Source organism: Syngnathoides biaculeatus, chromosome 23 (genome assembly GCF_019802595.1).
Source record: "Syngnathoides biaculeatus isolate LvHL_M chromosome 23, ASM1980259v1, whole genome shotgun sequence".
NCBI classification, from domain to species: domain Eukaryota; kingdom Metazoa; phylum Chordata; class Actinopteri; order Syngnathiformes; family Syngnathidae; genus Syngnathoides; species Syngnathoides biaculeatus.
Genome location: NC_084662.1, coordinates 20,010,187 through 20,034,292, shown reverse-complemented (window position 1 = coordinate 20,034,292; position 24,106 = coordinate 20,010,187). Strand labels below are relative to the sequence as shown.

Sequence of the window (24,106 nt, the reverse complement as noted above, 5' to 3'; positions counted from 1 at the left end):
CCCCCTAGGTGTGATTGTGAGTGTGGTTGTTTGTCTCTCTGTGCCCTGCGATTGGCTGGCAACCACTTCAGGGTGTAACCTGCCTCCTGCCCATTGACAGCTGGGATAGGCTCCAGCACTCCCGGGACCCTCATGAGGATAAGCGGCTAAGACAATGGATGGATGGATTTCTGTGATATTGTACTGCAAAAATTCTGCACATGATAATAGTTGACATTACATCAGAAACAATGCACAGATGCAGTCTTACAGTATATGTACTGTACACGACTTGTACAGTATTACGCATTTACTGTATGCATCGTATGAACAATGAAGTAGAGACGTGAATGATGTGGGGGCCCTGTATAATGGGACATTATGGACCTTTGCAAAATGATGAATTAGAGGTTGTGTCTTACTGTTACATCACGTCTCACTCTTCCGCGTGAATTTTCAGTCTACCCTCTCTTGCTTTTCGCTTATTTTTGTGCCTGAATAAACGTGAGAAGGTCGAAAGCTGAAAATAAGCATTGAAATAGCTCAAAGCTCAAGATGCTTGTACGTGTGTGTTGCCAAGCGAATTGCACCACAATGAGTGGAGAGTAAACCCCAGGTTCACCTGCCAAAGCTGGCAGCCAAGCAATGAGTCACACTCTGCTTGGTGCCCTGCTTGGCTGCCTGTCTGTGTCAAATTTAGATCATAGTCAGCATGTCGAAGGCAGGAAACAGCAACGGTGTGAATATTGCACACGTTTGTCAAGTTCATATGTTGACAAATACAACTCTCAAGCCAAAAAGGGAACTCTGGAATCATTCACAGTTGGGTTGTGTTTTGTGAGTTTGAGGTAATAAATAAATGAAAGATAAATCTGCACACACCTTCCTTCTTTTACCTATTTCATTGTCAATCTTTGCTCTTATAACATTTTCACATTCAGTAGGGAGACCTGCAGTTGTCCTTTACACTCGATATGCAGTCGGTTTGATTGACAACAGACAAATTTCAGTGGCAGGTTTGCACCAAATCCCTCTTAAATGTTCTATGTATAATCTATATAGTAGGGGTATATACTTTATGTGTTTCATCCATTTTCTGGTTGTCCTCATTCGGGTCATAAGTGAGCTGGAACCTTTGCCAGCTGACTTTGGGAAGAGATGAGGTACACACAGATGGTCACCAGCCAAATCTTAGGGGCAGATACTTTATAGACAAATGAAGATTTTGTACTCATATTCACACCTATATAACTCCACCCCAGAACTGTGAGAAAAGCATCCTAATCAATACTGTGAAAGTTGCTCTTACAACTACATTTATAGCATTTATTCCAGTATCCTGGACACCAGGGCTATGTGTTACATGTTATTTCATACACTGGTGGACTACAGCCAAAATGCCCATTAATTATGATAAATAAGGCAATAACAAGCACAAGTCAGCCAAGACCCTTTAAGCCATTATCGTTGGCATGCATGAGCGCTAATGAAACAGTCCTCAAAGGTCTTTATTGATGACGTGACTTTTGATAGAAACAAGAACAATTAGAACAATGTATATCATTCCATATTCTCTGCTCACATTCAACCAATAAAACTGACATAATGGCATTTCACTATGCAGGTGCACTGCAAAATTCCTTCCGTCCAAGTACAGTACAACCCTGGTTCTCGACCACAATCCCCTCCAGAACGCAGTTGGATTTGTTTGAAAACTGAATCGATATTTCCCATTACAATTAATGGAAAAAGAAATAATGTATTCCAAGCCTTAAAAATTAGAGTTTTTAAAGCATTTTTTTTTAGCTTTTCCAGATAATAAACTGCATAGTAGAAATACATGTATAGTGTAAATACTTTATATAATAAAATTATTTAAGAGATATATTTAGGTCATTGGGCCACGCGTGTTATGTTATTTTCAGATGTTTTCGGGGCGTTCGTGGACCAGATTTTCGTTTGAAAACAGAAGCAAAAAGATCTCAAAATCTTCGTTCAAAAACCGATTTGTTCGAGAACGGGGACGTTTGACAACTGAGTAGTCACTGCACAATGAAATCCTATTTTGATTATTTTAAATTCATTGTGCATAAAGGTGAAGTCTTCAAACTTGTCATACCTATAATTTGATTACTGGTGTACATACAAAAATCTAATTGCAGATATGAATACATTAAAAAATATGGATGTAAACTTACTAAGTCCATCATTTTCTGCAGAATTTGAGCATAAGAACTGAGTATATTGGAGTTTGTTTGGTTTTGTGTGTGTGTGTTTACACACTTTTGTGTGAAGACCCTGAAGCCTTGGAAGCAGTAGCAACAATAGCAGTGTGCTGGCTGAGTTTCAGCCTCTGCCTTGCGTGTCACTGAGTGTTTATGTAAGAGTGAATGCAGGCTTCGTCCCTCTCACGCAGACTCACTCGAACAGATACAGTACAATCACAGACTGTAAATACCCCAGCAATGGATTATGCATGTACTGTATTCCCGCGCTCTCTCCCTGCCAAGCCTCGGTGCAAAAGGAAAAAAAATGTAAACAACCCAGAAGTGACGGTCAGTGCAGTCAGCCTGAGGTCCTGCTGGATGCTCCAAAAGGGCCTCACTCCACCTGACAATGTTTCTAAAGCGATGCATGAGACTAAAGCATTATTTACGCAGCCCTCTGGACTGACAGAAAGCAAAGAAAATAACTGAGGGTTAGAGGGTGATACATTTTGGAGCATAGACAAAGTACACACCCCCAGCAGCTTAAGGAGGTCTGAAACCTTTGAGCTCGCCCTGTCGTGATATTTCACACAGTAAGCCAACAGACTCTGATGGCTAGTGAGAACACGGAATGTCGGTGGACTAGTACACTCTTGCCAGTGTTGCCTCTGTCCACTCCTCTGGAACATTGCTTAATTCGAAGTGTGTAGATTCACCTAACTGACATTTAAGAGAAAGTTAACTAAAAGTTGTTGTTTCGTTTGTTAGCACATCCATGAACTAACCAGCTAGCGAGTTAAAGACTTAAAGTGCTCTCTGCCTTTCAGACTCTACATGGAACTACCCAGTCAGGTTTGCACCAAATTCCTATTAAATGATCTCTGTATCTTCTATATAGCGGGGGCATCTACTCTGGCCCATCCATTTTCTGCTTGTCTTCATTATGGTCACAAATGAGCGGGAACCAATCTAGAGCAGGGGTGGCCAACCAGCAGCTCTTGGTACGCATGCGGCTTTTTGCCTCCTTTCGTGCGGATCTCCTTAAGCCACGAAACCATAACTAAATTCTATCTATGTGCGTGTGCACACATGCGCTTTACTTGGGTTCATTATGGTAGTTGCAAACTAGCGTTGGTTGCGTTTATTACGGTATTTGCATGGTCGCTTTGCTTGAGTTTTTTACAGTTGTTACGCGTATTGTGACAATCTCAGTGTGTGTGTGCATTGTGTGTCGCCATGTGAGTGATTCGGGACTGCTTAGTGGGAGGGTGACAAGGGAAAAAAAATGTGATGGCGACCGGTGAAGAGTGCCTTTCCCACTCCCGCTGTGCAATGAGAGAGAGAAGAGTTAACCCCGAGCAGGACAACCTCGGCACGGAGAAGACCTCCACCCTGCGTCTCCTGACCACATTCACGTTACCATAGCAGGAAAGGTTAGTACAGTATTTTGAGTGAAAATACTGTTTCAAGTTTCCCAGTTGGGTGGTGATCTTTGGAGAAAAGAATTTGTCAATTTCACTCTCAAAATGCCAGGAAAAATGCACAGTTAAACTTAATATGTGAATAAACATAGGATGTTTTTACCAGAGCAGGTGAGTTCTTTTTGTTGTTATTGTTGAGCGCAACAGGGATGTGCTGTTAGATGAGAGTGGTGACATACAAGACAAGACTTGGTTGAACTGGTAGTTTGTCTGTGTGAGAAAGAGGACACAATTTTTATTTTTTAAAATTACTGGTCTTGGTACTCTTCCTTTTTATCATGTTGGTGTGTGACATTTACAAAAAATCTGACTGGCGAGGAGGGAGTGATATCCATGTGTATGATATCTTTCTGGCACAGTAGCGCAGCTGAAGCGCGTTGGCATCATAGTTCTGAGGACCAGGGTTTTCCACTTTTGTCAATGTACTTCACCAGTTTCCTGAATTATTGACAACAATCAACCAAGAGATGAAGTGGAACCTCAAACACGAAACAGTTTGTAGAAGAAAAGCACGGTGAAGGGAGTAAATTATAACCATTTTAACTTGAACATTAGTTCCATTTGTGAGGGATTTTATTTCGATGTTTTGCAGTTGGGACTGCAATAGATCCTTTTTGGTTTCCAGATAACTGCTGTCAAATATAATCCAGTTACATGCAATCTGCAACTCCCCAAACTGCAACAGAATGCGCATAGAATAACTAAATCGCCCAGTTTTAAATCCTGACCCTTGCAAGCTCATCACTGGAAGCTTTTAAGCTGCAAGATGTCTGTCCAGCTTAGCTGTTATCTGAAGAGCAGCAAGCAAACACAAATTTGGATCCGGGGGTTGCTGCTAAGGGGGTTATTTTCAACCCAAACTTGCTAAATCCTTTTCTCACTTCTTGATGAGCTTCTTTGTGCTATTCCACCAGTGTGGGTGCTCCATCATGGACTGAATTATGCATCTGTTCTTCGATGTTGCAGCCAGTCTGTAAGAAATGGCTTCCACTGAAGTGCGACTCGTCAAGTATCTCCTCCTTTCCCTTCTCTGCCAATCAAATTGTCTGGATGAGCACCAGTGCCAGCTTGTTGCCTGATTAGAGAGGCTTTAATGTTCTGCTTAACAACAGAGTGTGTATGTGTTTTGGTTGTGTGTTCTCCAGACTGGCCTGTGTCAGGCTGACACTAACCACTGATGTTCTCTCATCAAGCCAGCTGTGTTTGTCAAAAGCCTGACATTCAACTTGTAAACCCGACAATGTCATAAAACCATGAACTACAACCAAAGGATAGGAATGAAACTTCATGGTGGATGGTAACCACTTAAGCACGATTCGCAAATACATTTTTTTTGACATATTAATTCATTCTTTAAATCTGAGTGCCCACATACGACGAACCTATGTGTTTACTGCCCTTATAGTGTGTGGTGGACTCTAGACGACCAACTCAGCACACCACACACAGTCCAGTACGTAACAATATCTGAGCTGTTGATCATGAGTCTCCTCCCCCAAACCAGAAGCTATGATTGACCTATGAGAGGCAGCATTGTGCCACAGTACATCTAGGAAAAAAAAGAGTAAAAGAAGAAATAAAGAAAGAAGTTAGGTTAGCTGTTATCTTATCTGGTTACTGCATTGCATTATCTCTTCCTCTTCTCATTTTTATTCTGGTGAATACTTGCAAGTTATGTTATACAAACAGTCAAAACAATCAGTTGCTCCTCTACTTACAGCAGCAATCTCAAATGGCTATTGTTCAGTTTTACTTCACAACGACTCGGCCAAATTCATGGTTATCCCACACGTGTATTCGTGAATGTAAATATTGAACAAGTTTAAGATTTTCAATTGTCACCCCGACTATATTTTAGAACAGTTAAAAATGGAACGAATGACTCTTAACACACTGCACACAACAGAATAATTGATTAATATTTTAGAGATATCCAAAAATTTAGCTTTTCCTGATTTTGATCATGGGGAGGGAATTGTAAAACAGGGCGTAATTATTGGTATGTGTTGCATCCTGCTTTAGTTGTGCCTCACACAAAACCCACCAGAAGTGTTTTGGATGCGCACAGGTCGCAAGGTTTGGTAGCTCACAACTAGGCTACATGATTATGGAGAACCCAACAGAAAGTGTCAGTAAAGAGTATAGGGTAGTACTTGTCACCTTTAAATAGAAGGCCTGACTTTTCAGAGGCATGGGGAAAAAATGTGTCATAAGCCCATAGAAATGCTTTTTTTTTTCCCATACCAGGAGCCCAGGTCGTACTTGTGACACTTTTCTATGATCCTGTGATGTAAGCCAAGATGCAGGGGGATGCAAGAGCTGTACAAACTAGTCAGGAGGTGTCCACATCTATGAGAGAAAGTACCCACGTGCCACCAGTGCCTCGTCAGTCTCATGTTCTGTTGTTGTTATCCTTGTATTAACAAAGCAAATATCTCTTTGTGCCTCGCCTCAGCTTTGAGTATCTGCCTTTAGAGGTCTACCTCCCTCAGTTGTTATGGTAGTATAATGACAACATTTTCTTTAGTTCTTAAATGCTACATAGATGGGGTTCCAAAGTAAAAGTATTGCCGTCCATGTTTTGTATCCATGGTACATGCTTTGTGCATGGTAGACTTAGGGGCAAAAGTGAGACATACAGTACTTTTGTCTTGGGGTGTGCATAAATCGTACCTCTAAGTGTGGAGTACTTATGTATGACTTCTGAGGCAGGCCACTCATACAATGACTGTGTAAAGCACAGCAAACAGTCATGCTGACTTACTTTGTGTATACAAAAGAAATGTGCATCCAGTATGCAATGCAGATGATTTTTTTGCAGGACCAATAGAATTTGCATGTATAGTACCAACAGTCTCCAGAGACCTTATATACTGATGAAAACATGCAAGTTTTTTTCCCCAATATACCACTGTAGTCATGTACAGTGGGTTTTCGGTGAGGCTTTTGGCCTTAGGGTTTTTTTTTTTTTTTTTTCATTAATCCAATACCTGACTGGACTCATCCTTGTTTAAAATTTCTGTGCACCTTGCTGCCACTTTGGGCTTCTAAAGGTCAAACTACTCCATTTTGGAAAATTTTAGAGTCTCATGCCTTCCCCACCCTCTCGTCCCACTTTTTTCCAACTCTCTCTCTCTCTTTTATGATTTTATGTAACACAATGTGTTTCATAACTTTGCAGATTCTTAACCCCTTAAGAAAGATTGCTTCCTTTTCCCTCCTTCATCTCTGCTTTCATCCTCACGCCAACCCATCAGCATCTCCTGCTGTTCCCTCTTCCATGGTTTGGCAGCATGAGGAGAGGCAGGTCCTTGTCATGTGTCGTTAGGAGAGTGTGAGACAGTCACTTACCTCTTCATTGGGGTTTTCTCAACAAATCTGTGACTTGTCTCCTAAACAGAGCTGTCACACTCCCTCATACTTATTTTGCATAATATAGTTAGCAGACATAACATGAGGTTCACATGTACTATGCGCCGTTCAGAGCGAATATGAATATTCTGTACAAATAAAGAGAGTTGTTTCCTTTAACAAAGATTTTTAACTGTGGTTGCATTTGCAGTAGTGTTGACCGTTTAAAATCAAATTTTTTTGGCAACCGTTGTGGGTTTGAACAAAATTGTAGCACTTACATTTATGTCACAAGTACTGGTGCTAGGACATTGTTATGTTTAACATTTGGCAATGCAGAATACCAGTATAAATTTTTGACTCACCATTTAAGAAGTAATATCTGTCTGACAGTTCCCATGAAAACACGGAATCATTATTTTTATACAGGCAGATGTTGATCCAACACTTGCATTGGTTTTCATTTGATTCTAAGTTCTCTCTCTCTCTCCGTGCTCTCATGACTCCATACAGTGCTGGGACAATTGTGCTCAGGCGAGACTATTTGAGTGTCCTTGTCGTGTTCCTTGTAGGATTACAGTGTCTGCTACACACACAAGCAAGGACAAAACGTGGAATGGTGTGGGGGTGGCGGGGGGGAGTACACACACCTCCATTTACTAAATGCGGAGAACAGAAGGAGCTGTTATTACAATTGGAAGCTGAAGTTTGATGTAATTCATATCTGTAAGCTCCAGTGGATGGAAATACACATACAGGGCTTGAGGTTTTGTACGACACGAGATTTCAATCAAACAAGTCGCATGGAAAAGATTGTTCAGCTTCAGTGGCGATGGGTTCTCTACTGAGAGCGTCTGTTTTTCATCTGTTATTCCAGGTTACAACAACCATTAAACTCAGTGTTGACCAGTGAACTGCTGATCAAGCTAGTTAATGGATTTAAATTAGTCTGAAGAACCTTTGGATTTTTTTAGAGGTCCTGTCTCATGCGAGTGACATGGCCCCCATTCTACCCCATATGTTTCTTGGCCAATGGCAAATCCAACTTCTTTTAGCCTTTTCACATATTATAGCACAGGTGCCAAACTCGAGACCTGGGGGCCACATCCGTTCCGCCGCATCATTTTATATGGCCTTTAAAAGCAAATAATTTCCATCAACTTTCATGATTCATGCTAAAATCCAAACCAAAATTTCAAATTGTCTTCTCTAAATGAATCATAATGTTAAGATATTACAAGCACTTACAGTATTTGTCACCAAACCCTTTTTCGCTGTAACTTTAACAAACTATTATTCTTGACTTCGGCTTTCAAAACCTTGTTGTGTATACTGTATGTAATACTATGATTAAGTAAAGAAACACATACCGTATATAGTTACAAAGTCATACCACCCCTCTGAGGGAAACCGACCCAACAATCCGGCAAACCAAACTACGCAGCAAGATCACAAACACCATTCTCACATTTAGTCATAGTTTACGTTTTATTTTTCAAAAGTTGCGAGTTTCCTAATCACAGTATTGAGACAGTCTTTGGAGATGGACTGAAGGTGAATTTAGAACTAAAAAAAAATAATAAAAGCACTTCATGACACACCAAGCAAGTGAAATGGACAGTGTGCAAGAAAAAGCCACAACTGAGGCTTTGATATTATTTCCAAGACTTTTCATGAACCGAAGAATTGTGCATGAACCAAGCCAATTTTTTCACAAAAATGTTTGGGAATTTAACTGGCGTTCTACTATAAATTGAACAAAAAGCTACAATAATACCATACAATACACAACATGCCCCTTAGAAAAAACTGCAAAAGGACACGAATTAATTTGTATTCTATTCTATCACTTTATGGCACACTTGATTTAGTGTGCCAAAAGCAGTGGCGCATCTGTTAATTACTGGAGTTACTTTACTCATACCACAGTTAATTAATCAGTGGTTACACTTTCTTCTTTTGTTTACTGCATTGTTGACTTTTGTTCGTAAGTTAAACTACATCATGCCGGTTTGATATCACACTCATTGCGAAGATCCCACAGCTATCAAAATCCTGCCTATACACATTGAAGCGTGAAGACAAACGAGACTACGGCGACCTGAAAGAGTATTGTGGCCATTACTCAACTGTTTAAACTTGTGATGGAAATGTGTTCACCTTTTTGCACTGATATTCAAGGGGGGAAAACTATCCATTTAAAGTGCATTGTATAGATGTAGGCTGTCTTAGATTTTAGATAAAGTCCGTTTTACATGGGAAAGTACTATTAAAAGGTAGGTTAGAAGCAATCAAAATTAGCTTTTTTTTTGTCTTTATATGCAAATACTGTATTGTGTTCTCTATATATCCAGGATATTCTCAATCACTGGGGTCCCCACAGTTTTTTGCCCCATAGTCTATGTTAACTAGATTTCAGTTAACACACTGAAAAATGTACTTTAACGTTCACCTTTTTTTTCTCCTCCCTTTCTCCTGCAGTTCTTCCCTTACGGTGACGCGTCCAAGTTTGCCCAGCACGCCTTCAGGACTTTTGACAAGAACGGCGACGGCACCATCGACTTCAGAGAGTTCATCTGTGCGCTGTCCATCACGTCACGGGGCAGCTTTGAGCAGAAGCTCAACTGGGCCTTCAACATGTATGACCTGGATGGAGATGGCAAGATAACACGGGTGGAGATGCTGGAAATCATCGAGGTAGGAAGAGGATGTCTTCAGGTTAAATTAACTCACTATGTACGTAATTACAGTGAATCGCGAAATCAAAAGAAAATTATTTTACTAAAGGGGGAATAATAGGGGAATCTGCAGGGTCCACTTTAGCCAAAAAGGTTCCTGAAGAGAGTCCTCTGTTTATAACATTCTTGGCACAGCATTTCCGGTTTACGAATGGCACCCAACAAACTAGTTTGCCCGCATGAATATGGCAAAATGTGGCACAAGAAGACAAGCTTGGTTACTGGTTCCCTCCACACACAAAAAAACAAAACAAAACTGCAATTAACTCATATAGGTCAAATTAGTTCTTTGCTACAGACTGTGTGAAACTATGGAGTCACCGACAAAGAGACACTTCGACGAGAGATAAGAAAGGGAGACCATGGGTATGAGTCATCATAATAGCCTGCTGAATATCTTGGATCTTCCTGACCAATTCACACATTTCCTTCCAGCCTGGGGCTTTTTCCTTTTCTTTCTATTTTTTTTTTTTTTGTCTGTGAGCTCCAAAACAGGCAATGGGAAAATCAGATGTGTGAACCATTCAAAGCGTGAGAGTTTTCATTGTCCTGTAACACCTCCAGCAGGGAGGGGGCATAACAGCAGTTGTTCATGGTGCACTTTTAGAAATGGAGTAGAAAGAGGCACAATCTCCATTACCATACGATATAGGGCAAATTATTGGACTTCAAGGGGACGGTACCTTTTCCTGCACAAGTGACAGAATAGAATACAAGACTATTTGGTTATTTAGGCGAAATCTTAATTTACTATATTAGCAAGATAGATTATATTGGACAATTCAATTCTCTGTACCCAGGGCTGGAGCAGAATAAGGTCAGACCTTAACCCCAATTAAAAACTTTGGAATGAACTAGAACATCCACTAGATCCGACGACTCTGTGGAATCTCTGAAGCTGTTTAGAATCTGTTCCCAAGTTCCAAACCCAGGAATAGAAATACTGCAATTCATTCCAGTTAGATTTTTGTTGTAAAATGTTAAATCGATCCTACAAACGTTCAAAGTAGCATTTTAACATGAATCTTCTTCTTCTTCTTTCGGCTTGTCCCTTTCGGGGTCGCCACAGCGTGTCATCTCAGATGAATGCACATATATGTTTGGCACAATTTTTACACCGGATGCCCTTCCTGACGCAACCCTTCTCAGGGAATGGAGGCCCCAGTGGGATACGAACCCACAACCCCTGGTTTACCAAACCAGTGCTCTAACCACTGAGCTACCGGGCCAAGCATTTTAACATGAATCAACTTTCATAAGTGTCAAATTAGTTGAGGTGCCGTGAGGAATCTTTTGCTTCTATCTCATGATGGGTACTACATGACATGCTGACATTTTGGGTGGGAGTTTGAACTCTTTAAATAACACTTAGAAGTCAATTTTCCATGAAGGATTTCTGCCAAAGCAACATTTTCCCAAAACTTTGATGACATTGTGAACCGACTCACATGAAATGTGAATAACAACTGAAACCGACACCTTCCTTGTCACAAATAATTCTCGTTGCCGGCAAACTCATATAATTCTCTAAAATAAGGCCACGAAAGTCTTACTTCTACAAATCTGGCGACATCATCATTATTGCTTGTTTTTGTTCTGCCATACAAGAGCTACATTCACATAGATACCTGAAAAACTGCATATGTGAAAAATATTTGTAGTTGCATCCTTTTGTTTGAACCCTTGCAGGCAATCTACAAAATGGTGGGCACGGTGATCATGATGAAAATGAATGAGGATGGGCTGACGCCTGAGCAGCGGGTGGACAAGATCTTTTCCAAGATGGATAAGAACAACGATGACCAGATCTCGCTGGAAGAGTTCAAAGAGGCGGCCAAGAGTGACCCCTCCATCGTATTACTCCTGCAGTGCGACCTCCAGAAATAAGGTGAAGGCTGAGCGGAGCAACCCCGACGAGATGACACCGCCGCTGCCACCACGGACTGCAAAGAAAAGAATTTCATGTTCCATTCAGTTTGCAGCTATTTCCACTGAACAACTACAGAAAATCAAATGCTCGGACAACCTCTCAATGGATCTTGCTTCTTGTGTTTGAAACACTCGTGTGCATGAGAATGTTATTTGCTTTTATCGAAAACGGAAATAAACACACACAAAATATGCCACTGTATATTAATGACACGCACAAATCATATATAAATATATATAGTGACAACTTTGAAGATCAAATACCAAAATGTGAAGTGTGCTGGTTTTTTTTCCCCCACTCAAGTTTCATTCTATCGGAACATCAATGATGTGCCACACTAGATTTGCCGCTATACTCTATTTGTTGTTCCACTGATCCTAGCTTTACGTGTTTATGAAAGTCAACCAAACCAAATTCCTATGTTCATGCATATGCCTCTATCTGTCAAATATTAGCTCTAGTTAATAAAACAGACAAGTTGGGTTGTCTGGCATTTCCTCCTCAAACATGCTTGTACTGTCAGTTGAAACAACTATAAAACTACAAGAAAAGAAAATTTGTAAATACATTTAATTTGCATGCCGTTACGTTCTGCCTTAAAACTCTCGTCATTTTGCATCCTGCGATCGAAGACAAGAAAGCCTTATCAAAGCTGTTACCTGTGAAGAAAAGTGTCTGTGGGAAAAGGGCGGGGAAACCACATTATTGTGGGACGTCACGTGTGACCATTTTTTTTTCCTGACTGCTTTAACTGTGGGAGCATGTGACCTTGTAGATTAGCTTTAGTCAATGTCGCTAAAAACATAAGCCTGAACCTTGAGTGTCAAAAACAAACCTTCATTTATCAATGCATACAGGTGATTTGAGAAGAGATTTAAAGTGGAAAATGAAAATCCATCACAAGCAAGTTGGATTCAAGTTGGGATAAAAATGTACTCTTCTCTTTTATCTCTGGAGAAATTGTTCAAAGTAGGTTACTTAAATAAGTGTGCACTTACACAGGTTCTTCTGCCATACCATGCTTCAGCAAAATTTTGTTATGGCTGTCAATAACTGGTGAGAGGGAGGAATAAAAAGCACGTTATACCCACCCTTGTGTTGTGTGTGTTTGTGCTAATGCATGAACAAGCATACCATGGTTGGGTCAGGTTGCGCTTCAGGTGCCAAACAGGCCAAGACACAGGCCAAAGTTAAACATCTTTGGTCAAGGTGATCTTGTTTTCAGAATTATGTGATCCAGACTGAATGAAATGGTACATTTCAGTTTGTCCTGGTGGCTTTAAGATTAAACAACAATCAATTCCACATAATTGAGATTCTGACCCAACTATTGATTAATTTTGTTATGCTCATCAGTCATTCCGAGCTTTAGTTTCACCTTCATAGGCATCATCAAGAACATGCAACTTGCATATCAGTTCAATTCATAAAGAAATGAGGCCTCCATTCAAACAGCCGTTTTCCCAATGCGCCAACAAATCTTTGTAAGTCAAAAAGAGGATATCGCTACCTGTAGAGCCACATGAAAAAAACTTTCCACCATCAAACTAAACATTTTTGTACTATTTTATTACGAGTGTCTCTCTCTCATTGTATGGATGCAAAGTAGCCAGTGTTGCAAAGGTCAACGGAAATGCATCATAATCTTTCAGTAGATATGTTCATCTTGCCCTTGTTATGAGCTGCTTTAATGCAACACAGCCAAGTGTTTTACTACCCAATATGTCCTGATGTATAGCAGAATTCCTCAGCAATGTGGCTTGTCCTTCTAGGTTATAATTTCTTGAACCTTTTGGTATATTTTCTTTTTTTTTGGAGGGGGGGGTGTTTCTAACAAGTCTGTTATTGCAAAGATCAAGATACCAAATGTAAGCAAAAGGCTATTGTGTAGGATTCTTTTGTAGCATGTATTGTGTTCCTGATGACATGGCTGCACTACACCCTGTCTTGTGATTTAATCTAATAAAAGGAACTCTATGGGCCGTTTCAACACTATTGCTATTTAAGTCTTTTTTTGTTTATTTACTTAGAGAACAAAAGTGCAATATCACCAAATTATTAAATTAGTTATCTTTCTCAGACTCAAGACTTACAAAATTGTATAACGTCATAACTAACATACATATGACAATTGGCAAGTACACTGTATAACATTTGTTTACAATTATTAACCAGGGAAGAGAATGACCAATTTGGAAAAACACCACCAAAGCATGATGCTACCACACCCATGCTTCACAGTAGGGATGGTGTTCTTGGGATGGAACTCAACATGCATCTTCCCCCAAACCCAGTTAGTGGAATTATGTCCAAAAACTAATTTTCTGGCTCATCTGACCACAAAACTTTATCCTATTACTCCTCTGTACAGGGACTAATGACCAATTAGGAAAAACACTGAAAATGTTTGCTGTGGGAGGATTAAAGGAGGGTGCGCCCCCCCTCTGGGCACAATTTTTTTTTTTTTTTATAAAACACGCTGTTAATTGGTGACCTCTGGTTACTTCTAACAGTGTAAATACAGGGCAATCATAATATTTTGAAGACTTAAAATAAGAGTCCTTCTTCTTCCTTTTCCTTTTGGCTTGATGAACGCATATTTGTTTGCCATAGTAAAACAACCAAAATAATTTTGCCAAACTTCAGACATAAAAACGTAGACTGAGTGAAATTTACATCAAATAGGTTACTGCACTTACAAGTTATACTTCAGAAACAAGTACACAGGTAATTTATTTATATATATATATATATATATATATATATATGAGACATGAAATATACAAATAAAATGCATGATCTACAGGTACAGAGCAAGATAGGCCTAATCGTATTAACAGCTGTCAATTATATAATATTTGAGAAATTTACGTCCAACTTACCTTTGTGTTTCCTGGTTTGGATATCCTCCTGGATATTTTTTGCTCCTATCGGAACACAAAGTGCACTTTGCCGGGAACGTCAACTTTTTGTATGTGTTCAGTTAGCCATGTTGATACAGTTTTCGCTCCTATCTGCACGGTTACACTTTTTTTCCCCAAGCCATGCCCATCTGAAACAGTTTTTCACCCCGTGGTTTTTATCAATGTTCCTGGCCCGATCTTCATCTTTTCACTCTAAGACTTTCGCCATACTGGAAAACGTGCATACCCCTCGGTATCATATGCGTACGTATGTCTATAAATTATTTCTTTGCCGTAGTAAACAGAATGGTTTTTCGATGAAATTTTAACATCAAAGTGAAAATACCGATGAAATACCGCCAAAATGCTGCCGGAAATTGCAATGTTGTTATTATAAAAACTAAATTTAAAGCAAAAAGATAGCAATGCCGCAAACAGATAGCAATGCCGTTTTCCGCTATCACAGCTGTGACTAATTTCACAATGAGCATTGCTGATAGATCCTGGCGGCCGGTTTTGATCACAGCCGTGCCCCACGTCAAGCTGTACCCCCCCACTCCAATTTTCTCAAAAAATCTACAGGTTTCACAACAATGACATTTTCATCTGAAAAAACTCATAATTCTGCGAATCTGCAGAAAATTCTCATCCCTGATTACCTCAAAAACAACAACAACAAAAATTGTGTCAATGATAGCTTACAGCATTAACTCAAATTATCTAAACACAATGTCGAATCCTTAATTTTGGGCAAAGGCTGCAATAAGCAAAGCAAACTTAGTTCATAACGCGATTATAATTTTGATATGTGTAATACTGCCTAGTGGTGACCATATCAACTTCGTGAACTACATTCTCTGCGGTTTCAATGGTTGTTTGTCTATAAAGTACATGCCCTGTACACCTCTTTTTGTCCAATGTCAGCAGGGAAAATGGATGGATTCTATCCATACTTCATGTAAAATATTACATATATGAATGAGTGTTTAATTTGAAAGGTTAAACTTTGTTAAATGTCAAATGTGTAAATGAGGAAAGAGACAATGGCCTTCAGAGAAAGAAAATGTATTTTACAGACAAAAAAATTCCAATCAAGCGTTTTTTTAAGGTCAAAGACTTGGAAAAAGTAGAAGAAACAATAAGGTCAAATGGTAGTATTGCAGCCCCCTCCCACCCAAAAAAAGAAATGAATGAATTAATTAAGCAAAATACCATTCCTGGACTTTAATTTGAAAAATTGTGCACATATTTAATAAAAAAAAAATCTCATATTTAACACAAAACATTTAAAAAGATGTCTTTGATGATGAACTGCGGAAGTACTTGACTGGTACAAATGGAAAAAAAAATCTTGAGACTAAAACAAAAAGATTAAAGATGTTTGTTGAATGCTACTTTGGGGGATCTGTGTTGATGCCATATTTCTCTTTTAGGAGCTTTAATTGTTCCTCTTTCTTTTTTGTGTCCATTTTCTGGAATGCCTGTTATAAAAAAACAACACAAAAATTACCCATCTAAAATAAATACCAAATATTTTGATATCTTATGCTTTACATGGTGAGAACTAAATTAAGATTATCAGTGATTTAAGGAGTCAAAATCTAAGAAACAAACATTGTAACGCCGATTTACAACAACGATCAAACAAAACAAAGCACATACCCTGTTTGCGTTGTAATAGAGAACCACCAGGTAGCGGTTGCAAACGTTGAAGCCTGACAAGTGATCACAAGCGTTTTTAGCATCAAAAATATCCTCATAAACCACATAGGCTGTTCCTCTTGTTTCAGGTGTGTTTCCTCTGAAATGACAAAAACGCTGAATGAATAAAAGCAGCTCGATAATTTTTAAGGAAAATCAAAGGGCAACAAGCACTCTGCATCTGTGCTTTCTTGTCCTAAAAATCATTCGATCAATATTTCATATGGAGTTTCAGATGGAGGCTTCATATAGAGAAGGGAAAAATTTGTTTGCAGTAGCTGATGAGAGTTTTGCGCCTGAATGCTCTTACCCATCATCGAAAATGAAACAATTGCTGTTTGCACTCTCAAAGTAGGAGCAATACGCTTTAATAATAACCAAGTGGAAACCATTTTATAGACAATGGAACGTAACTGACAAACTACCAGAAAGATAAGGAAAATGAACGCAGCTTCAAAAAGCATAAATGGGATAACATGACCACTGCTGTCATTATGCTTGTCCTAACATACAGTAATTACACTAAGATTGTTTTATTGTGTTTAAAAAAAAAAAAACTGTTCTATTTTAGTCAATTAAAATATCTCAACATTTTGGGGTTGCTCCTGGATGGCTGTAGTTAGAATAATGAGATTTCAATTGACTTCAGTGAGAACAATTTACTGGATCTAAAGTTGAAGCAAGAAGTTTACATACACCTTACAAACATTTTATTTTTTGTCTCACTATCTGAGGTCAAATCAGACAAAACCTCTCCTGTTTCAGGTTAGGGTAACAACTCTGTTCTCGGTGAGTGGCCTTTCAGCCTATGTTGGTACAGAACTCATTTCATTGTGGTAATGACACTTTATTACCAGCTTCATCCAGTATCTTCACAAGGTATTTAACTTTTATTCTGGGCTTGATTCACACATTTTGGACCAAAACATTCGTATCTAGGACCTAAGCGGTGTGACGGCTGGACATTCCCATGATATTTATACTTGTGTACGATTGTTTGAATGGATGAACGTGGCACCTTAAAGTGTGTAGAAATTGCAACCAAGGATGAGTCAGACTTGTGGGAGCTCCATGATTATTTCTGTTTTCCTGACCAATTGACCCCTTCGTACAGGGCACTTAACCACGCCTCCTGAAGTGACGTCACGCCACGTGCGCTGACGTAAGACAAACAGTAAAAATGGCAAATACAATACAATACATTCTGAACTGAGACAGACTCCATGCTTCTGATTTCATTCAAATCAACGATATATTATAGATTCTAAATACAATACATTCTTAACTGAGAGAGACGCCATGCTTCTGATTTCATTCAATCATTCACACGTAGCAATGTTATGCTAGCGGAGAACGTCTCATTCATTTATACGAGACGTGTATTAAAAATCAAATTTAGGGCATATCTTCGTGCAAACACAGTCTGGTTAACTTTCGGCCGCGAGCCAGCAAGAAATCGATATGTTTGTCCAGTCCGATCATCGCTAAATATCGCTCAACAAAGAATAAGTGTGTCAATCTTTCACACGTAGCGGTGTTATGCTAGCGGAGAACGTCTCATTTATTTATACGAGACGTGTATTAAAAATCCAATTAAGGGCATATCTTCGTGCAAACACAGTCTGGTTAACTTTCGGCCGCAAGCCAGCAAGAAATCGATATGTTTGTGCAGTCCGATCATCGCTAAATATCGCTCAACAAAGAATAAGTGAGTCAATCGTTCACACGTAGCGGTGTTATGCTAGCGGAGAACGTCTCATTCATTTATACGAGACGTGTATTAAAAATCAAATTTAGGGCATACCTTCGTGCAAACGTGTTCCGGTTGATATTAGATGGATTTAGTTGATGATGCGGTCTTCCACAAAGTTTGATCCATCGAAGGCATTTTTCGTACTGGGTCTTTGGTTTTGGAAAGGGTACGAATGGAACTCCACCAACTAGCCTTTCAGGATACCTGTCGTCACTATTACAAAGTCCGTGACTACACCTCTTAACCATATTTTTTGTTAAATAACCCAAATACGCGATAAAACGCTAACTAAACCTATACTGGACCATTCAATATTGTCTGAGAAAATGGCGGGAGCAAAAACGGGCTTTGGTTTATGCAGATCTCTGGCCTCTGATTGGTCAGTGACGCGGATTGTGCAATATCCAAGGAGGGGTCAATTTCTTTTGAATTACCTTTGATTTCAAACAAAGAACCAAACTGTTTGAGGTGTGGCTGTCAATTAACTCATAGGTTGTCAATTAAGCTTCCAATGCTATGACCTCATCCTCTGGGCTTCCCCATGGTTTTTTAAAGCCATAGTACTTTTTGTGTATACAAACTTTTGAGCTGAAAGAAACAAATTAGTTCCCTAAGAAATCCATTACTGTGACAAATAATAATTTCGGTGATCCTAACTGACTTGAAACAAGAGGTGTTGAGTATGATTTGACTTCAGTGAGGAAAAAAAATGAAACGTGTGTTTTTGCATATTGTCTATCAACTTATAGCTTCATCTGTACATCCATTCATCCAGTTTCTAACCAACTTATCCTCACAAGGGTCACATAATTTCTGGAGCATATCCCAGGCTTCTGCGGGCAGGAGGCATGGCACACATTGAACTGGTCGCCAGCCAATCGCAAAGCACATAGAAATAACCATTATCACTCACATTCACACCCAAGGGTAATTAATGTACCACTGTAAACAGTTTGAACCGAGCACACTTCAAAAGTGGGAGTTTTTTAGCTTCTCAAAGTGAAGTGTTCCAAGAGGTTTTAGGTGAGTGGCACATGAAGCACTGCAACCAAACATGACAGGACAATTTTGAACAAATTACAGTGGACAATTCATCCTCCCACACTTGGGAAATGTCTGCCACACACCAGCCAACCAGCTGCGACAGAAATGACACCTGGCGTTCTTATATTTTCTGGCATCACATACATTACTTATTGACCCACAAACAACATGCCACAATGGACCTTTCCAACCTGTCAATCATTCGTACAATAATAGCCAATCAGATAGCCACATTGTGTTAACCCCTGGTTTGATACGCTGCTCGTCATATTGTCCCACAAGCAATGCTGGTGGTCAGTAGTGTGCACTTGTAAAAGTTAATGTTACAAAGACAATGGTCCTCAGATGCGCTTGGGGCCAAGGGGCCTGGTTGATTCATCTTCCAAAGCCTAAATCATAGTTGAGGAAGTGTCTATGATGGATTAAGGCTTGCGGAAGACCACACGTACAACTAAATGTGGACAAAATTAACAAACACAAAGCTGTATGTTCGAAGGTAAGTGATTGAGAAGTATCATCTCGAGTTTGATTGAATTATTATCAGTGCTTTATACATTGCAGAAGAACAATTTTCACTTTGTTAGTGTATCACTGACCTGCTGAATGAAGTGTGTTATGTTTTATGCTGAAGAGTCGGGTTAGGGATATGTAAATGTGCCACATCATGCAAAAGAAATGTCAATTTGCCTATTTGTATCACATCGGACTTTTAAGACATAGCACTGGGTTCCATTACGAGCCAAGTCAAATGAATACACCCACTCACTTATGAAGACAACAATGATATTACTCGTGATCTTTCCAAGTAAAAAGTACTCACCCTGCTTTACATGCGCAGTGTGATTCCACTATTTTATCCTGTTGGATTTCAATATGACGTTTGTGAGGCATCAAGCTTTTTTGCATCGATCGGCAATGTTTCGCTGTAACTCTGACATTGCGTCCTGCTCGGTCCAAAATCTTAATTCCGTGTACATATCTTTGCGTGAAATAGTTGAGACCTCTCTGTAGAACTCTCTTGGACAAGTCTGACACATTTGGCAAAAAACATATGCCTGGAATACGCAATAGCGAATCGACTTCAAACGTGCTGGTCAATCGCCATTTTGGAAGCTTGTGGGACATGGCTAAGGGGGCGGAGCTTAAGATCACCATCGGACAGATCCATTGTTCAGGAAAGAGCGGAATGCCTTGGCCTCAGCATTATATAATAATAATACAAAGAGAAAACAGGTGAAAACCCAATCAAGAAAGTGACTGAGAGGCTGCTGTCAATCTCCTTTCATTTACTGTACTTGTGATTTCACTGATATTGAGACTTGACATGCTCATCTACAAAATAAATTATACAAATTGGTCCACGTATAATTTCAAGATATCATTAATAATAATTTTAACACAAAATATAAACTACATTAATACTGCTTGCATATAACTTGGTATCCTAGAAGTAATATTTTAGTTGTGCCTAAATCTGAATCTCAGAAATTTGAGTCTGATTGCTAACCACTTCTCCACAGTGTTGCCTAAAGCAATACATTACCTTCCAATATTAAAGGTCAATTGTCATGAAATGGATGATTTTTAGTATGTTATTATGAAAAAACGGCAGCCAATATGGGCCCATGCTTTTTTTCCCCACCACAAAATATGATTTTGACATATACAGCTTTTTGTAACCCCCGCCATGAAAATCCTCGTGATTTGTTTTCGAGAAGACGCAGGAAGTGACATAAAGGACAGCGGCGCCCCCAAGTGTACAAGTTTGTTTCCATTAGTTTTACCTCCGGGAAGGTAGCTCGTTGTTCCTTCGTGTTAGCCAAAATGCTGGCTCATTGCATTGCTGGACATTGCTTGAACACTCGGGAGAATGGAATTATCCTTCATAAGTTTGAAAGAGATCCAGTTCGTTGTGAAAAACGGATTGCATGAGCGCAGAGGACGAGAGCTTCGTGGGTTCCAAATGACAGGTAGGTGTGTATTCAGCTACTAAAAAAAACAATAGTTTGGGGCGGACCACGTAATTGGTCTCTCATAACGTAACAAAAAGATCTGCGTACGAAATATGTCGATGTGCGTGTCGGACAGCGTCGGGCTGCTGCGCGGACGGTGGCGAATCCGTAGAACCCAGCCAAAAATGTCTCACTCAGCCTCGTGCGCGCAGTAATGCTCCCTGGCTCAATAGTGTTCATCGCGTACTGCGGTGGCTGTGAACAACCCTCAAAAAGCAGCACTCCATTATATGTCACACGGCGCCGAATATCTGCCACACCGGCTGAGGCGCCGTGTTCGGCGGTCAGAGCTTTTGCGAAGGCTGCACGTCGGGCTTTGCGGACGGGGGCGGCTCTGAAGAATCCAGCTGAGAATGTGTCACTCAGCCGCATGCGCGCAGTGAAGCGCCTCGGCTGACTGTGTTGTTTATCGTACTGCGGCGTCTATGAACACCCCCCTAAAGCAGTACGGCTCGGCTCCGTCATAAGCCACACCGGCCGGCTGCGATGAGCCGCGATGGCTTATCTCTGAGGCGGAAGTGGATAGGACGGGGATGCGGTTTGGCCGTGATCGCATATCATTTGAACATGGCTCAAAACAATAGTGTAATATTGCCCATGGGCTCAAAACAATCATGTAATATTGGCCGGGTAACTTCACTTGGTTGTGTGGTGTTGTCCTTTTCGAAAGGAGCTTCCGTGTCAGAAGCGACGTGTTCGTCTCCAATAGTTAGGGTGCACCTCGTGTTTTCATTGGGGAATATCCGGGTGACACTTCTGCAACTTTGCGCATGGATGACGTGCTCTCCGCTCACATTTATTTTTTCGTATGGATATTGAAGTGAATAATGTTATATGTATTTTTCATTACAATATCTATTTTAGAATGTTTATAGGGATGAAACTCGGGCTTTAACTTTGTACATGATATAGCAGTCACTAATCCATATGTGTAATACTTACGTTCTGATTTGACGTATTGGTCCGTACTTTCCAAAGATATCATACATTTCCTCCGCTGTAATCTTGTAGGGAAGGTTCCTGATGTAAAGGATTCTGTTGACCTCTGGAGGGAGTCGTATCTGCACATAAAAGAAAGACATTAGCAGTAAGATCCACCTAATTCGTTTTTTTATGGTACTTGTCCTCATTCTGGTCACAGGTGAGCTATGTGTCAGAAGCAACCTTGACTCAGTGACAGGGTATATTTAGACAAAACCACTCGGTCACAGTGGGGGCCAGAAAACACCGTACATTTTTCACTACAATACAAATGCTGAACGAACTGACAGCTGTTTTCACAATCACATATTGTTTGATAATAAAAATCGTGCCGCTCAAAACATTGCATGACTCATAGGACCTATTATAAAGAGTATCTGTTTTCAGTAAAGCGAAGCAGTACAAAATATAACAAACGGTAGGTTTTCATCACATAAGTATCATTTGTATACAACAATTTGAAAACGTTCCAGGAGCGTGCAGATGGTTACCAGTGACTGTGTGAAATTGTATATAGTAGTGCCTTCATTAATTGATGGTCTTGAGATGCACAATTTGTGGTGATTAATGAATATAGTTCAGTAAATTTAGGTTAACTACGTTCGTGAATAAGCTAGTTAGTTAGCTTCTGGGTACTCAAACTGTGCGTTCAACTGTAACAGTTCCCTCAGAATGTACCTACTCACAGAATATGAAGTAAGAAAACACTTACGTTAGCACGTTTTGCTGCTTGCATAGCCATGATGAAAAAGTATTTTTCTCTTTAAGGGAGAAACTCGGAGTAGTAAGACAAGGAATAGCGACACTCGTGCCTACTATGTCAAGATGGCAACGTCCGTGTTGGTGACGCAAAACATCCGGTATCATATTGGGCTATCCTGCCCCCTACGGGGGAAAAAAATAAACATTTTTCGAAAATGTGATTCTCCTTCACCGTGTTCAATATTTTTCTATTCGACCAAACTTACTAAAAGCATACTTTTTAGATAAACCTGTGTAACGTTTAATTTATATTCGGATCAATGGATGATTTAGTTTTGTCCTTAAAAGTTAAATAACAGTGAACTGTTATTAGCAGAGGTTATTTCACATAGAGCAGTTTTACCTCAGGCATTTTACACAAGGTTCAACAATATGGTTTGGATAGTTTAAACATTTCCAAACATGACTTAGACAAAGAGCAAAAAGTATCACCTCCTTGGTCACTTCAGATTTAAGATTGCCATGGCGCAATAACAACAACAACAACAACAACAATAATAATAATAATAATAATAATAATATCGTTCTTTTTGGGGAGAGACATTTCTTAGTCAACATCAGTCGGTTCGACAGTTTATTCTCCAGGTATTTCAGTTCGAAAATTACTGCACATAAATATTATATATATAATATAATATTTAAGACATTTATAACGGTTAAATAAAAGTTATTACTATCAATCCATCCATTTTCTTAGGCGCTTATTCTCACTGGGGTCGTGGGAGTGCTGGAGTCTTTCCCAGTTGTCAACGGGCAGGAGGCAGGGTACACCCTGAACTGGTTGCCATCCAAACGCAGGGCACTTAAAATTTAAAATATGGATAGGAAAAACTAAATAATCGAGGGAAGATTTTTGTTTTTGTGACAATTAAGTTATTAAAATGAGTATTCTATATATTTATTGACAGTAACACATAAAATAAACCACAACTGTAGTAGGCTACTTTAGACTTCTACTTTTCTTACAGGTATTCTTAGAACTACATCTGTGATTTAATTTCTTCACGGCAATTAATATGGAAAAAAATCCTGATGATTTTATTGGGGGAAAAAAATCATACGTGGAAAAGGTGCCATCCTTCAACAATTTGAACTGTTGTATATGTTTAATGATAGCATGTTTATTTATTTTTTTTAGCATTGTGATAAATGCGAGGAAAATTTATAATCTTATATTTATAATTCATGTACGGGTCTGTACAGCCGTGATATGATGTGATATGTACAAGCTGATCAAGTACAATCATAAAATAATAATAATAAT

General features: G+C 39.5%; 3 protein-coding genes across 6 annotated transcripts in view; 1 reads left to right on the top strand and 2 right to left on the bottom strand.

Moving 5' to 3' along the window:
- LOC133496756 (uncharacterized) overlaps window positions 1-7,531 on the bottom strand; it is a 38,817-nt gene extending 31,286 nt beyond the window's left edge. Inside the window, exon 1 of the mRNA XM_061812703.1 lies at window positions 7,384-7,531. The gene's annotated coding sequence lies outside the window, so the exon portion shown is untranslated. The remainder of the gene's footprint in view (window positions 1-7,383) is intronic.
- vsnl1a (visinin-like 1a) overlaps window positions 1-13,681 on the top strand; it is a 34,434-nt gene extending 20,753 nt beyond the window's left edge. For all 4 annotated transcript variants that reach the window (XM_061812705.1, XM_061812708.1, XM_061812706.1 and 1 more), the window contains 2 exons: window positions 9,500-9,715; window positions 11,446-13,681. In XM_061812705.1, the coding sequence (XP_061668689.1) occupies window positions 9,500-9,715; window positions 11,446-11,643 (414 nt within the window). In that variant the 3' untranslated portion in view covers window positions 11,644-13,681. The remainder of the gene's footprint in view (window positions 1-9,499; window positions 9,716-11,445) is intronic.
- Window positions 13,682-15,638: 1,957 nt separating this feature from the next.
- Window positions 15,639-22,953, bottom strand: sf3b6 (splicing factor 3b, subunit 6). Its single transcript, XM_061812336.1, has 4 exons — window positions 22,793-22,953; window positions 22,042-22,160; window positions 16,252-16,390; window positions 15,639-16,070 (listed from the first exon to the last, which is right to left on the bottom strand). The coding sequence occupies exons 1-4, from the start codon at window positions 22,820-22,822 to the stop codon at window positions 15,981-15,983; spliced, it is 378 nt and encodes a 125-aa protein (XP_061668320.1). The 5' UTR covers window positions 22,823-22,953; the 3' UTR covers window positions 15,639-15,980.
- Window positions 22,954-24,106: the final 1,153 nt, after the last annotated feature.